The sequence below is a fragment of the Mus musculus genome, chromosome 2 (assembly GCF_000001635.26).
Source record: "Mus musculus strain C57BL/6J chromosome 2, GRCm38.p6 C57BL/6J".
Taxonomy (NCBI): Eukaryota; Metazoa; Chordata; class Mammalia; order Rodentia; family Muridae; genus Mus; species Mus musculus.
This window is the reverse complement of record NC_000068.7, coordinates 60,091,482-60,108,840: the sequence shown is the minus strand read 5'-3', so window position 1 is coordinate 60,108,840 and position 17,359 is coordinate 60,091,482. Positions and strand designations below refer to the sequence as shown.

The 17,359-nt window shown below is 40.4% G+C and overlaps 2 protein-coding genes across 40 annotated transcripts in view; both read left to right on the top strand.

Moving 5' to 3' along the window:
* The window catches only part of Baz2b (bromodomain adjacent to zinc finger domain, 2B), a 310,551-nt gene that overhangs the window by 101,073 nt on the left and 192,119 nt on the right, over positions 1-17,359 (top strand). The window lies entirely within an intron of this gene.
* On the top strand, positions 10,106-10,706 carry Gm13570 (predicted gene 13570). Its single transcript, NM_001370942.1, has one exon. The coding sequence runs from the start codon at positions 10,127-10,129 to the stop codon at positions 10,493-10,495; it is 369 nt and encodes a 122-aa protein (NP_001357871.1). The 5' UTR covers positions 10,106-10,126; the 3' UTR covers positions 10,496-10,706.

Here is a 17,359-nt window from a genome sequence, read left to right as displayed (position 1 = left end):
CTCTCCAGCCCACAGTTAGGAATTCATAAACCCAAGTTTCATCCTTGAACCCAGACTCCTTTACTTAATGACTGTGGGATGTCTCCAGTTTGATAAGCGCCAGGGAGGAATGTCAGTCAGTGAGGAATGTGGGCAGGTTTTTCTCCCTGGCCTCTACCTCCCATGGTTCTCTTCATCTTGGCTAGTGATAACTTTCTCTATTGTTGGCAACAAGAAAACCTCATGGTGGGTCAACAATATCCCTAAAGGCACTTTGCTACCATGGAATACTGGTAGTCAGAGTTTGAATCCTGGGACCCACGTGGTGGAAACAGAGAGCTGAATCTACAGATTGCCTCTGACCTCCACAAGTTCACTGTGGATGCTTGATCACCTTCCCCAAATGAGGATGTGAAATATATTTCTCTTTAAAAAGGAAACATGTGGGACATGCTGGCACACACCTTTAATAGCAACACTTAGGAGGCAGAGGCAGGTGGGCTCTGTGAGTTCAAGGTCAGCCTTGTCTACAGAGTGAATTTTAGGGCTATTTGTTACACATGGAAACCCTGTCTTGAAAAACAACAAACAACAACAAAATAGAAGTAAAAAAAATGTAAGGGTTGACTCAACTCCCACCCCCACATTTTATTCCTTTTTGTATATCGTAACTATTTTCATATTCTACTTGAATCACATCAACAAATTATGTTGGGTGACCTTACGAAGTGTATTCACATTCTGACCCTTGATCATTACCTGCCACTTCCTAGCTAAGTTGTGTCACAGTCCTCGTCAGCAGTTCACAATGGGGGCCCATGTAACCCCCTCACTTTTTTTTTTTTTTTTTTTTTTTAAGACAGGCTGAGATATCCTTGTAAAACTTGCTGTTTTCCTGCCTCGGCCTCCTTTGTGCTAGGGTGACAAGCAAGTGTCACCTTCACATGATTTCCTAATATGTCTCCTGGCGGACCCTGCTGTGGAGACTAACCATGGCTTGTGGCTTGTGTGTCAGGTTTCAGACACACTTTCCTCTACATTTGCATTCAATATTCTTTTGTGGCTTTCAAACTCTTGTTCCCATATAGCCTCCAATAAGCCTCCCCCTTTAACACCCTAATGAGAATTTCAGACTCTCAATTTTGCATGCTTCTGTGTCTTTTTCCACTTTAGTTTTCTTCTGATATTTGTTTCAAATATACTGTTTGTTTTCATCAAGAAGGCAAGAAGTCCTTTTCATTTTTGTTGACTACTGAGCAACACTTAGATAGCAATAGTCTTGTAACAGGTATCAAATGCATTGTTTTATGGAATAGATGAGTTATATCTTACAAAATTTATTTGTTCTTTTGAAACAAGGTCTCTCTATGTAGCCCTGGCTGTCCTGGAACACCCTATGTAGACCACGCTGGTCTTTAACTCAGCCACTTGCCTGCCTCTTTAAATGCCGGGATTGAAGACCTGGTCACCGTGTCCTCCCAGTAAAATCAGTTACTATCTTTATCCCACTTGATCCTAAACTGAGGAATCTGCCCCTCCTCCATTGGACAGTGTCTAGCTGTGCAGCCTAGGCTGACCTGGAACTCAGTATCCCCCGGCCTCAGTCTCCTCAGTGCTTGCATTACCCAGTTGCCTAGCTCCAGTGTTGGCATTGCAAGTGTGGTCCACCATCCCCGGGAAAGCTAAACTGCTTATGTGGCAAAGGCTGTGGCTTTTTTTTTTTCCCTAGTCTATTCCTTCGGTGTTTAACACAAGGTAGTTTGCATTGTACAAATGCAGTTCATCAAATATCGTGCTTTTTGTTTTATACGGATCAGTCATAGCAAAACAACTTGTCAGAATGTTTCCCTTTTGCTCCCTGGTAACCAGCTGTATATTCTATGAAATTAATATTTTGTTGTGTTTTCAAACTATATAGGTAGTTCATGGGGAAATTAGATAACATTGAAAAGTTCTCTTTGATTGAAATTTAGTTACTTAACTAGTTATTTAACTATTAATTATTGTGAGTATATAAGTTTTGATGACATTTTCTTTTCACAAATAAGGCTTTAATGGTTGTCTTAGAAAGTTTTTATTTCAAAAAAGAGAGGGGAGAGAGAGAGAGAGAGAGAGAGAAGCAAGCAAGCAGAGAGGTGGTAGCATATAGCTCTAATCCTAAGCACTCTAGATCTCTATAAGTTCGAGGCCAGCCTAGTCTGCAGCAAGTTCTGTAAGTTCGAGGCCAGCCTAGTCTGCAGCAAGTTCTATAAGTTCGAGGCTAGCCTAGTCTGCAGCAAGTTCTGTAAGTTCGAGGCCAGCCTAGTCTGCAGCGAGTTCCAGGACAGCCAGGGCTACACAGAAACCCTGTATCCAAAACTAGAAATGAAAATAGCAAAAAGAGAAAGTCTTTATCTAGTTACCCCAAGATACACTCATAAGGAATGCATATTATAGAATATATGTAATAGACTGGTGGAGCTCTGGTAGATTTCTTGCCCTGCACGTAGTATAGACCTTGGATGTGATCCCCAGGACTTCCGTGAGGAAAGAAAGTGAATGTTTACAGTGCTTCTACATTTTCTTTACTCCTTGTTTTTATTACAAAAATTATATTTTTATTAGAAATGCTCAAATATATCTATTTATGAAGTAAACTTATTCCCCATGACCTTGTCAGTTACTATTCCAGAGTTATTTTTTAATAGTCTGTTAGGTTGAGGATGGCTCAGGTAATGTGCTTGACTCACAAGGAGGATGTGGGTTCTGGGCCTCAACAACCATGTCAGACGTGTGTGTTAGTGCTGTGTCTGGAATCCAGCTACGAGGTGGCACGCGAGCCTCTCCTGGGCTCACTGGCCCTCCGGTCTAGCCTGAGCTCCAGGGTCACTAAAATAGCCTGTCTCAAACACTGATGTCAGGAGGATAGAGGAAGTCCCTGACATCCACCTCTGGTCCACATGTGTACTCTTGGGTATGTGCACACACATACAAGTTTGTGTACACACATACAAGTTTGCTGTAGGTCTTTTTTTTTTAAATTTGCTAATATGTATATTAATTGGTAGTTTTCTTTTTCTTCTTGTGTTACAAAATGTCTGTATGCATACAACAATTTCTCATAAAGAGTATACAGTAGACATCAATACTTTAGAGCATTTCTTTGTAGAGAACTATTAGATTTGTCTCTAAGTTTAGGAAACCAGAGGTTTATGCATAGTTAATTTTTTTTTCTGTGCATTATAGATCTCCAAAGAGAATAAATAGTGTATACAATTTTCTGAGTGTATTTCACCATAGAACTCTATGAAACTCTTTTAATGGGCTGCGTAATCTGTATGAAGAACAGTCCATACCATTGGTTTTCCTTAGTAAGTATTTAGGACTCTTAGCAATAATCTTTTAAGAGACTAAGACTAATGCAGTGGGAAATGGGAGCTACAGTCCTGGGGTCCTGACTCTTACGTGTGCTGCCCTTTCAAACATGATTATTACATTTATTTCTTTACTTGGTGAGAGAAGAGAGGGAGGAAGAAAGAAGTCTCTGAATTCTTTAAGGTGCCTTTCAAATTTTGTGCTGAACTTATAAATGCAAGTAAAAACTAAAAAGGAGTTATGTCAAATCTTAAACTGTACAATTTTAAAATCTGAACTAAAATGCTTGTTTAATTTACAGCTTTCATATAGGAGTACAAGATCCATATATTTTGACATGATTTCAATAACAATATAGCTTATACCAGAAGGAAACTTTTGATAATCCCACTGGTTTAGTCCAGCCCAAAGAAACAAAGCTATTTGTAATTCTTACTTGAAAATATAGTAACACTGTAAGTTTTTATAAAGATCTATGCTTATAGTTTGGTTACTTTACACAACAATATTCAAGTAAAATATAATAAAATCAAATTAGATGACCATTTACTTATTCCGTGTATTCTGCTTCTATACTTGTTTGTTTCTTTATTTGGTTTATTCTGTTTTTATAGTTTATTTATTCTGAATGCTTAAGAGTACATGGGGGCAGAGCCCTAAACCACATACTAGTCAGCATTCAGTTGTGGGTAGTTTTTTAACTTCATTACCAAGTCATGTATGTTATCGATTAGGCTTCAAAGAATAATCACAATGCTGAAATACTAACGCCAATAATGGAAATAGATTATCTATGTGCATATTATCCAGCAACAGAAAGAGATGTCCATACCCTTCCCTTGTTTAGATGTTTTTGAATATTTTTATGAGGTATTTTCTTCATTTACATTTCAAATGCTCTCCCAAAAGTCTCCCATACCCTCCCCCACCCACTCCCCTACCCACCTACTCCTACTTCTTGGCCCTGGCGTTCCCCTGTACTGGGGCATATAAAGTTTGAAAGATCAAGGGGCCTCTCTTCCCAATGATGGCCGACTAGGCCATCTTCTGCTACATATGCAGCTAGAAAAACGAGCTCTGGGGGTACTGGTTAGTTCATATTGTTGTTCCACCTATAGGGTTGCAGACCCCTTTAGCTCCTTGGGTACTTTCTCTAGCTCCTCCATTGGGGGCCCTGTGTTCCATCCAATAGCTGACTGTGAGCATCCACTTCTGTGTTTGCCAGACACCGGCATAGCCTCACAAGAGACAGCTATATCAGGGTCCTTTCAGCAAAATCTTGCTGGCGTATGCAATGGTGTCAGTGTTTGGAGGCTGGTTATGGGATGGATCCCTGGGGGGCAGGGGAGGCAGTCTCTGGATGGTCCATCCTTTTGTTTCAGCTCCAAACTTGGTCTCTGTAACTCCTTCCATGGGTGTTTTGTTCCCAATTCTAAGAAGGGGCAAAGTGTCCACACTTTGGTCTTTGTTCTTCTTGAGTTTCATGTGTTTTGCAAATTGTATCCTGTATCTTGGATAGTCTAAGTTTCTGGGCTAATATCCACTTATCAGTGAGTACATATTATGTGAGTTCTTTTGTGATTGGGTTACCTCACTCAGGATGATACCCTCTAGGTCCATCCATTTGCCTAGGAATTTCATAAATTCATTCTTTTTAATAGCTGAGTAGTACTCCATTATGTAAATGTATCACACTTTCTGTATCCATTCCTCTATTGAGGGACATCTGGGTTCTTTCCAGCTTCTGGCTATTATAAATAAGGCTGCTATGAACTTAGTGGAGCATGTGTCCTTCTTACCAGTTGGAACATCTTCTGGATATATACCCAGGAGAGGTATTGCAAGATCCTCCAGTAGTACTATGTCCAATTTTCTGAGGAACCGCCAGACTGATTTCCAGAGTGGTTGTATAAGCTTGCAATCCCACCAACAATGGAGGCGTGTTCCTCTTTCTCCACATCCTCGCCAGCATCTGCTGTCACCTGAATTTTTGATCTTAGCCATTCTGACTGGAGTGAAGTGGAATCTCAGTGTTGTTTTGATTTGCATTTCCCTGATGATTAAGGATACTGAACATTTTTTCAGGTGCTTCTCAGCCATTCAGTATTCCTCAGGTGAGAATTCTTTGTTTATCTCTGAGCCCCATTTTTTAATGGGGTTATTTGATTTTCTGGAGTCCACCTTCTTGAGTTCTTTATTATTGGATATTAGTCCCCAATAGGATTTAGGATTGGTAAAGATCCTTTCCCAATCTGTTGGTGGCCTTTTTGTCTTATTGACGGTGTCTTTTGCCTTACAGAAGCTTTGCAATTTTATGAAGTCCCATTTGTCTATTCTTGATCTTACAGCACAAGCCATTGCTGTTCTATTCAGGAATTTTTCCCCTGTGCCAATATCTTTGAGGCTTTTCCCCCATTTTCTTCTCTATAAGTTTCAGTTTCTCTGGTTTTATGTGGAGCTCCTTGATCCACTTAGATTTGACCTTAGTACAAGGTATAGATAGGAATGGATCTATTCGAATTCTTCTACATGATAACTGTCAGTTGTGCCAGCACCATTTGTTGAAAATGCTGTCTTTTTTCTACTGGATGGTTTTAGCTCCCTTGTCAAAGATCAAGTGACCATAGGTGTGTAGGCTCATTTCTGGGACTACAATTCTATTCCATTGGTCCACTTGTCCGTTGCTATTCCAGTACCATGCAGTTTTTATCACAATTGCTCTGTAGTAAAGCTTTAGGTCAGGCATGGTGATTCCACCAGAGGTTCTTTTATCCTTAAGAAGAGTTTTTGTTATCCTAGGTTTTTTGTTATTCCAGATGAATTTGCAGATTGCTCTTTCTAATTCGTTGAAGAATTGAGTTGGAATTTTGATGGGGATTGCATCAAATCTGTAGATTGCTTTTGGCAAGATAGCCATTTTTTCTATATTGATCCTGCCAATCCATGAGCATGGGAGATCTTTCCATCTTCTGAGATCTTCTTTGATTTCTTTCTTCAGAGACTTGAAGTTCTTATCATACAGATCTTTCACTTCCTTAGTTAGAGTCACACCAAGGTATTTTATATTATTTGTGACTATTGTGAAATAGATTTTTTGATATTCAATATCTAATTCATTCTTCAATTTTCAGAAGCATTGAGATTTATCACAGTTACTTTGAATATTTGTAACTAAATCCAAAGTAACAGGTAGCTCTCTAAATGCCTGTATTTATCTAAGACACTATGCCATGGATCTTGAGGGCTGGAAGTATACCTCAGTTGTAGGGCACCTGCCATCCAAATACACTTGGGGCATGTTTGGTTTTGAAATCACTACTTAATTCAGAATTTTCTCACCTAGTACAGTTTTGTATGTGAAATGTGTATTTCTTGCAGAATGGTGCAGGCTGCAGTTACAAAGCCTCTGTGTTGCCGTTGAGTGTCCGGGCAGTACTGTAGAAGGATAGGTAGCCACACAGTGTCCGGGCAGTACTGTAGAAGGATAGGTAGCCACACAGTGCTCGCTTAGGCATGACCATTCCCATTTCTTTTGTCATCTTTTCACGTCACATGGCCAGAGTCCTTCAATTGTATACCTTTACAGAGTGTTGAGCTTAAGTTCTCTGTGCCTTACCATGTTACTCAGGTCATTTAATCTCTGAGCTTCAGTTTCCTCTTCTACAATGATATTTATTCTTTGTCCTTCATTGATAAATTATGAACTAATATAAAGACATAAATATTCATAAGTTATAAAATCTGATTCATATGTGTATAGATGTCAGGTAGAAATCTGTAATGTCAGAGGCAGTCATGGAATTTTGCCAGATGATTCTTAACCACTGATATCCTTTCTGTAATTAAATGTGTACATTAGGCATGTCTGTGCACACAAACTCTCACTCAGCATTTATAACAAATACATAGAGCATGTCATGGTTATTATTATTATTGTTGTTGTTGTTGTTGTTGTTGTTTTGAGACAGGGTTTCTCTGTGTAGCCCTGGCTGTCCTGGAACTCACTCTGTAGACCAGGCTGGCCTTAAACTCAGAAATCCACCTGCCTCTGCCTCCCAAGTGCTGGGATTAAAGGCATGCGCCACCACTGCCTGGCTGCATGTTATGGTTATATAAGGCAAAACTGAAGATACTGTGTAAGTTTTAAGAGCATTGCTCATGAACAGTCAAAGTTTGGTATTTGTACAATTATGTTGCTATATTGGGAATATATTTTAGCCAAACCCTATAAATTTCAGTTTACTGAGGCTCAGACTTTGTAGAAACATAGGTAATAGATAGAAAACAGCTTTCAACCTGCTATTATCCTGCTATGCCCACATTTTCTGTCATGCGTGTTACTGTTTTTTCTTATCAGATATGAACAACAAATAATGAAAACAACACTGGGAGCTAAGATTAAACTTATAAGTTGTAAGGAAAATTTGAGAAAAATTTCATAGATTTTTCTCTAACTAGTTAATAAAATCAAAGCATTTTCTACTCAAATATTGCATGTCAGAATCTGCATTTAAATTACAGTGTCTCAAGGAGTTGTGTCTTTGGTTACTGTGCAGTTTGATTACACTTTTTCTAGGACAAAGGATTCAAGTAGAATGTTTTATAAACATAGACCATCAAATGGAATCTAGAATAAGTGATTTAACAGTTTAATATTGTTTCTCAGAGCCTTTTTTAAAGCTTAAACTACATTGCATACACACACACACACACACACACACACACACACACACATACATACATACATATATATTTGTAATTGTTATTTACATATATATGTAAATAACACAATGAATGTAAATGTACCTACTACATATGCCTCCTTCCTTTTACATTTATTATTATATATTTATTTTATTTTACGTGTATGGAAGTTTTGGTTGCATGCATGTCCATGCCTTCAGAGGGCATTGGATTCCCTCGAAATGGATGGACAAATGGTTATGAGCTCAATGTGGGTCCTGTCAGTTGAACCTGGGTCCTTTGTAAGAGCAGCAAACACTCTTAACTAGTGAGCCATCTCTCCAGATCCATTTCGTCTTATTTTAAAATTAAGTAACAGATAGACTTGAAATCTTAAATATCACCTCAGTTTCCTGAGGTACCTGCTAATTGCTTCTATGCAAATGTTTCTGCATTGTTGTACTCCATGAATATATGATCTACAAGACTGGTTGTCATATGATAAAACCATGCAGGTTGAGTATCTCTTACACAGCATGCTAAGCAGTACAAGTGTTTCAAATTTCTTTTATTTTTAAATTTGGATGTATCTGGACATATAGCATGAAGTGTTTTAGGTTCAGGAAGCAGTTCTAAGCACGGAATGAGTGCTATCCCTTAATCAGATAATCTGAGGATGGTATAGTGTATGGTGTTTGTTTTGTTGTTGTTTGTTTTAACATGCCTACATTTTGACTCTAGCCTTTGACGTGAAGTCAACAGGTGTAGAATTGACAATTTGTGGGCTCACAGTGATGCTCAAATGTTTTGGAATTGGAAGCATTTCAGATTTGGAGTTTTCAAGTCAGAGTTGCTTAATCTGCCTTTTATTTTCTGCACTATTTCCACCTTGCCTTCTCCAGAATCTTTGCTTTCCATGTTTATATAGTTTATGGTGTTTGTGATATTTCATTATTATCATGTGTTTTAGTCACTGTTTTATTTCTGTGATGACACACCAGGACCAAAGCAACTCCTGTACAGGAAGACATTTCATTAGGGCTGGCTTACTGTTTCAGAGGGGTGGTACATTATCATCACAGCAGAGAGCATGGTAGGAGGCAGCTATGGTGCTGGAGGAGTAACCCACCAACAGGAGGGACGTGTGTGTGTGTGTGTGTGTGTGTGTGTGTGTGTGTGTGTGTGTGGTGGGGAGGATCGAGGGGGGAAAGGAGAAGCGAAGGAAGAGTAGGAGGGGAAAGAAGAAAGCCTAGCACTGGCTTTGGAAATCGCTGAGCCAGTGACACACTTTCTCCAAGGCCACACCTCCTAATCCTTTCAGTTCTATTCCCTGGTGACCAAGCATCATTCTATGGGGCCATTCTTCTTCAAACCACACATGGTAAAAAGGGATATACTTTTTAAAATTCATACTATACATTTTGATCCTGTTTCCCTCTCCCTCAACTTATTTCAGGGTCCTCCCCACCTAACTTTTATGTCCTTGAAGAAAAAAAAATCCCCAAAGCAAACAAAAAGAAACACCCCCCACCCCTACCCCCCACCCTACAAAAACTCAAAACAAGTAAATCAGATTAAAAAGTCCACAAATAATATCATTCAGTAATTTTGTGTTCTCCAGCTACCACTCCTGGGCATGGTGGAGCCTGTCCTGAAATGTGGTTGTTACACCCAGTGACACTTCATTGTAGAAAATTGATTATACTTTCGTCAGTGGGTATCAATTACAGATAGCTTCTTGGTTAGGAGTAGAACCCCTGTTTCTACTCACCCATCTCAGTGCTGGGACCCTGTCTGGCTCAGCCTTGTTCTGGCCTTGTGTGATTGTCATAGTCTCTTGAGTTTATATATGCATCAAACTGTTGTGTCTAGAAAAGGGATCTTATTAAACTTGTCTTCTGCAGTTACTAAAGGTCGTGTATCTCACATTCAGTTGATACCCTGAAATGATATGCTGTTGACAAATTGATTTCTTTGATGGTTGAGCAGTTAACAGTCTATTAAAATTGCCTGCAAGTTTTGATTTCTTAAGAGTCTCAAGTGGCCGCATTCCTTGCTCAACTGGTGGCTGGCAGCTTGGCCGTTGGGCACTTCTCCGACTGAGGCTACCATGGCAGCGGTAGTAGCGCTAATGCGGAAAACGCGAGATTATTTTAAGACCAAGGAGTTTCGGGATTATATAACCAGCACCCACTTCTGGGGTCCTGTGGCCAACTGGGGCCTTCCGCTGGCCGCCTTTAAGGATATGAAGGCGCCTCCCGACATCATCAGTGGCCGCATGACGACGGCCCTCATCTTCTACTCCATGGCTTTCATGCGCTTTGCCTACCGTGTCCAGCCTCGAAACTACCTGCTGCTGGCATGCCATTTCTCCAACGTATTGGCGCAGAGCATCCAGGCGAGCCGTTACCTGAAGCACCAATATGGTGGTGGAGCCAAGGCCAAAGCCGCCAAAGCCACCAACCCTCCGGCCAAATAAGCCTGATGACTGGGAAGATGAGAGGGGTAGCCTGAACCAGACTTTGCAGCTTGCAAGCACTGGACTCTATTCCTCCTAAAGAAAAGCCAAGGAAAACTTTGGTTTGCAAATCCAATTTAAACCAGTTTGGTTAATTTAAAAAAAAAAAAGAGTCCCAAGTGAATTTGACATTATGAGAATTAAAATTTTAATTTGACTGATTACAAGCAAACTGGTAGCTGATTTCTATTTCTCTTATCCTCTGGTTGAATATCTTTTAGATCTTATTTGACAACTGTTTGCTCTCAATCTCTTGAACCTATTTTAAAAATTTTTTTCCCTATATATATTGTAGAGTATTCTTTGGAGATGTTTTTCTCATATCTTGTTCTTTCAGTTTGGTTAAACTGTTTTTGTTGTATGTTAGCTTTAAAATTATTCCTTTCGGGCCAGCGAGATGACTTAGTGGCTAAAAGCATTGGCCGTGAATAGTCAGGGCAGAAAGAGAATTGACTCCTGGAAGTTGTTCTCTAACCTCCAATACAGGTCCACACTCATTCACACCTGCAGAACACAGACACACACACGCACATGCACACAGGCACACACTTAAAAAATTAAAATTGTTCATTTAAAGTTACTAGTGTTTAGTATGATGATGCTTGCACGTACACACTTGCGGGCTTCACATAACTAATTATGCCTTTTTGTGATTTAATTTTTAAAATCTTTATTATTCTAGTGAGTAGACAAAAACTTAATAGCTAAACGCATGAAACTCAAGAAGAACGAAGACCAAAGTGTGGACACTTTGCCCCTTCTTAGAATTGGGAACAAAACACCCATGGAAGGAGTTACAGAGGCAAAGTTTGGAGCTGTGACGAAAGGATGGACCATCTAGAGACTGCCATATCCAGGGATCCATCCCATAATCAGCTTCCAAATGCTGACACCATTGCACACACTAGCAAGATTTTGCTGAAAGGACCCAGATAGGACTCTCTCTTGTGAGACTATGCTGGGGCCTAGCAAACACAGAAGTGGATGCTCACAGTCAGCTATTGGATGGATCACAGGGCCCCCAATGGAGGAGCTAGAGAAAGTACCCAAGGAGCTAAAGGGGTCTGCAACCCTATAGGTGGAACAACATTATGAACTAACCAGTACCCTTGTGCTCTTGCCTCTAACTGCATATGTATCAAAAGATGGCCTAGTTGGCCATCACTTGAAAGAGAGGCCCATTGGACTTGCAAGCTTTATATGCCCCAGTACAGGGGAATGCCAGGGCCAAAAAGTGGGAGTAGGTGGGTAGGGGAGTGGGGGGGGTATGGTGGACTTTTGGGATAGCATTGGAAATGTAAATGAGGAAAATACCTAATAAAAATATATAAAAAAACTTAAAAGCTTAAAACAAAGATTATACCTCATGGTTTCTCTGTATTAGTAATTCGAAGCCGGCCTCTCAAAGCTGTCTCATGCCTGCTCTACAGAGCTTAGATTTGGGATTTGACAGTTGTGTCACACTGTGATGTTGGTTGTGATTAGACTTCAGCTGGGCTCCTAGCCAAAAATCCTATGTGAGTCAAAGGCCACGCTGAACAGAGTTGATGATAATAAATACATAGGGTTTTTTCCGTGCCCATAATGGGAAAGCTCCTAAATTCATCATTCTTGACTGCTAATGTTATCAAGTTGAGTTTCTTACCCTAGTCCCACTCACCTTTTTCTGATTACCTGATTAGATAAGGGTTTGGGTAAGCGTTGAATCTGTTCTTTCTTGAGGAATAGTGTAACTTTATAACTTTCATCCATCAATGTGATCAGTGTTCATAGTGTTTAGAAACCGGACTTGTCCTTGTATTCCTCCAATAGAACCAACCCAGCTGTAAGATACTGACAGTGTTGTCATGTGTTCATGGACCTGGCTTACCAGAACAGCGGGTTTGTCACTGTTACTGAGTTTGCTTTGAAGCTGCCCTAACTTTATGTCTTTTAGCTTTCCATTTTCTCTTTAAATGAAAAATAATTCCAAAAGAATGAAAAAGAGAAAAGAAGGAATAAATAACACATGAAAAATAACCAGAAAGATGGTAGAGTGAACCCAACTGCATCGGCAGTCATGTAGAGTATAAGTGTCCTACCTTTACCAGTTAAGAGCAAATTAATTAAGCTGGGCAGTGGTGGTGCACGCCTTTAATCCCAGCACTTGGGAGGCAGAGGCAGGTGGATTTCTGAGTTTGAGGCCAGCCTGATCTACAGAGTGAGTTTCAGGACAGCCAGGGCTATATAGAGAAACCCTGTCTCCAAAAACCAAAAAACCAAAACACCAAAAAAAAAAGAGGAAATTGATATCCATTTTGGATGAAATACAAGACATAACTTTATGCTGTCAAAAGAGAAGGCCATTAAAAATATAAAAGATAAATAGTAAAAGGACTTAAAGATATGCACCTCAAATATTAGTGACATGAAAATGGAGAGGCTATACTAATTGCAGACAAAGTAGATGTCAGAACATTATAAGAGAAGACAGGTACCAATGATAAACACCACCATCAGAAAATTTTAAGAAATAACACATGCACCTTTAAAAAGTATATAAAATGATCAAAGTCTGATATAAAGTTTCTAAGAAAAGTACAAGTAAGCAAGGTTATTTCAGGATATAAAAAGCTCATTACATGAATAACCACTAATGACCTGGGGCAGGAGGTCTGTCTGCTAGAGCTGTGCATGTGTGCACAAGGCTCTGGGGTCAGTTCCCTGCACCAAAACAACAATGATTCCAACAAGGAGGCTGTCCAGGGTAGTAAATAAAAATAAACACTGCTCATTTGTACCTCGGTTTACTCTTCTCTCGTTTAGTAAGTGTCTTGACTGGTTTTGTGTGGCAACTTGACACAGGCTGGAGTTGCCACAGAGAAAGGAGCTTCAGTTGGGGAAATGCCTCCATGAGATCCAGCTGTGGGGCATTTTCTCAATTAGTGATCAAGGAGGGGAAGGACCCTTTGTGGGTGGTGTCATCCCTGGGGCTGGTAGTCTTGGATTCTCTAAGAGAGCAGGCTGAGCAAGCCAGGGGAAGCAAGCCAGTAAGAAACATCCCTCCATGGCCTCTTCATCAACTCCTGCTTCCTGACCTGCTTGAGTTCCAGTCCTGACTTCCTTGGTGATGAACACCAGTATGGAAGTGTAAGCTGAATAAACCTTTCCTCCTCAACTTGCTTCTTGGTCGTGATGTCTGTGCAGGAATCGAAACCCTGACTAAGACAGTGAGTTATACAAAATAATTATAGTGAGTACTGCTTGAGTCTTTTCCTCCCAAAACAAACTCTGTAGTTCTATAATACCACATTGGTGTCCAGTAGTATAAGTCATTTCCAGCAGTATCCACGTTTGGGTCTCAGGCCGCTACCATCCCAGATGTCAGCCCCAATGAGCCTTCTCTGCCGTTTGCATTTCAGCCTGGGTGACTCTGTTGCAGGGTCCTAAGACCGCCTCATATTCAGCTATCTGGTAGACTGACACATTGGATTTGGAAAGAACTACTGCTATTACTGTCATTTATTTTAACAGATCCAAATGAGTGCCTGGATGAAAAGACACATAGGGCATGATTCAAAAGGGACCTGAGCATAGGGGCCTCTGACCCCCATGGAGTCAGCCCATGGAGTGTGACACTGCATTCTTTTCTTTTTAAACGTGTGGTTAAATTGGTTAAATTATGAACTCGAATTCCAGCCTCACTCCCATCTCCGGCTGTTGATCTTTCTAGAGGTGAATCGCATCATGAAGGCCTACCATGTCCACTAGCCATCTCTCCAGGAAGACTAGCCATGAGGTGGTGGCATATGCCTTAAGTCCCAGCACTCGGGAGGCAGAGGAAGTCTCTGTGAGTTGGACACCCAGGGATACATAGAGAAACCCTGTCTGGAAAAACCAAAAGGCTAGTCAACTCAAGATTACAAAAGATTTAGGAGTTTTAGGACCTGTGACTTAGAAATAGAACAGAGGCCAGCAGGTAAACTTGTTGTGAATCCTGCTCTTCCAGATTCCTTCAGCTTGAAAGACCTGGGTCTGCCAGCATCCCTTGTTTTATTGCAGGCTCTGAACTCCATCCACATCAACATAGCTCTTACCACTAACTATCTAGGGAGTCTGATGAAAGCAAACAAACTGGCTTTCCTATTAGTGGGTTTGTTTTTGTTTGCTTTTTTGATTCTGGGGATGGAATCCAAGCCTTGGGCATAGAAGACAAGCACCCCCTTGCCCCCACTGATAGAAAAAAGCAAACAAATTGATAAAAAGAATATCTTAGCTGGGCTTGGTGATAAATCCTTATAATTTAGTGGTTGGAGGCAGGAAGATTATGAGTTTGAGTCAAGCCAGTTCTACATCGTAAGACCTTGTCTCCAAAATGAAAAAAGACCCCAGTAGGAAGCCCTGGCAACATAAATTAGTGACTCAGTGTCTGAAGTATGTACAGCATCTTACTGGGTATTCAGGTTGTGTTGGTTCAGCCAGGGAATAGAAGATTCAGCCAAGTGCCAGAGGGCGCAAGGCAGAGGTTTAAGGTTTTCTGGAAGATGCTGCTTTTCATAGAGGGAGCAGAGGGATGAGAGAGAGGTGAGGGGAAGATGGAATGTTCTGGGCTATAGATGGAAGGAAAATGTCAGTAAAGCAAGGGGTCACTCTCTCCTCAGGGATATGTATATGGTAGATTTTCAAAATTGAATACATTGTACTTTTCCTCTTTTAACATTTTCTGTGTAGTAGAATCTCATTAAAAATACTGGAATGAGGGCTGGTGAGATGGCTCAGTGGGTAAGAGCATTGACTGCTCTTCAGAAGGTCCTGACTTCAAATCCCAGCAACCACATGATGGCTCACAACCATTTATAATGAAGCCTGAGGCCCTCTTCTGGTGTGTCTGAAGACAGCTACAGTGTACTTACATATAATAAATAAATAAATAAATCTTTAAAAAATTAGAATGAAACTGTCAGTTTTGAAGAGTAAAATTGATTTTTAAGGAAGGGGTTCATTTTTACAAGTCCCCCCCCCCACTTATTTCAGAAACTGAAGAATCCCAGCTTTTCTGCTCGTTTAATTTATGAGCAGTTTGAAGACAACAGTCATAGACTTCTTTTCATTTATTTCATCTCCTTATGGTTAGATTGGGAATGAGGTTATATGACTTAATGTGTAATGTTTCTGTATCACAGGTGGGGTAACAAACAAATACATGCGGGAATTAGAGGTCAAGACATCATAGGGTATGTGTGTGCCATATGTGTATGTGTGCGTGCATATGTGTGCATGTGTTTGAGTGTGTGTGTGTAGAGATTGCTCAGTGGGTGAGAGCACTGAAAAGCCCTCCTGTTCAATTGTGAGAGCCAGTGTTTGCCTATAATTCCAGCTTCAACGGATCTAATTCTCTTCTGACTCTTTGGGCACTTACACATGGGGCATCAGTTATATAGACACACATCCATAAATAAAATAAAATAAAATCTTCAAGAAAAAGACAAGATTTTTAGCCAGGTATGAGGCTGCTTGTTTGTAATAAAAGCAGTTGGGAGGTGGAGGCAGGACACTGATGTGAGGTGAGGCCAGCCTGGGCTACGTAGCAAGACCCAGTCTAGCAAAGATTAGTTTGTTATGGGGAAGATGATATTAGTGTTACTGAGTAGATCACTTGGTAGACTAGACACAGTAGCCACTTGCTTACTTCCTATGAGAGCAGGGAATCTAAAATGAGACCCACTGAAGTTCAGCTAGTCGTCTGACTAAAAGTGCTAACCTGTCACTCTCTATCCCCTCCTGTCAGCAAATCCAATCAAATTATTTGAAATTCAAATCTTAAAACCAGGAAACTCAGAAATCAAAGACCTTTATCGGCATGAAGAACTGATGAAGCAGCTTAATTTATGTAGCTTACAGATAACTTTATATAAATAAAATGATTTCCAGTATTTAGTTTATCTGGGAGGCACTTTTGTTGTCTACCTTTGTTAAGTGAGGACAAATAAGTAGTATGTTATTGCTTCTCAGTCTGTAATCTATTGATTTTGATAGTTTTTCACGTGATGCAGCCTGTTTTGATATCTTGGTATTTAATATTTTTTTCTGATGGTTTGAAGTTTTTGTTGCCTTTCTGTAAGTATCATTTGCTCATTAACAGGACAATATATCTAGTGTGTGAGGGCAAGAGGATTTATCAGGGGCAACAGGAAGCGTAGGGGACTGCTGCTTTAACCCCGTGGTGTTTCTTATGGTGGGGAGTAGATACAATAACATGGAATTAACTGTGATGATCATACATCAGTGTGAACTACAACCCTCCCGAATCCCACTCTGAACCAATTAAAAGGTGAATTTGGTTTTTTGAGACAGGGTTTCTCTGTAGAACAGCCTGGCTGTCCTGGAACTCCCTTTGTAGACCAGGCTGGCCTCAAACTCTCAGAGATCCAGCTGCCTCTGCCTCCCGAGTGCTAGGATTAAAGGTGTGCACCAACGCGCATGGAAAAAGGTGGATATTTATTTCAGCAAAAGACATCGTGACTTTAAAAATTAAAGCACATAGCATACTGGATATTTCAGATCTTATCCTTGATTTATGGTGATGGGCATCATAGCTGAAACATGCCATTCTGGCACTAAAGTGCTCAAGCATTGGACCATTGATTCCCTGACAGAAGTTAAATCATCTGACACCAAAATGCATGCTTGTATCATGTGCTTTTAAGATGTTTGTCCTGTCCCCACAATAAGTGTGGCAAATAACATTAACATGGAGGCCGCACTGCCCGCTGTGTCTTTGCATTGACTATGGGACATGTAAAGGCACACGCTAGTCGCCAGGACATAGGTTACCGTGACATCGTC

Coding starts and splice junctions, on each gene's coding strand:
- Gm13570 (NM_001370942.1), top strand. CDS start 10,127: ATGGCAGCGGTAGTAGCGCTAATGCGGAAAACGCGAGATTATTTTAAG.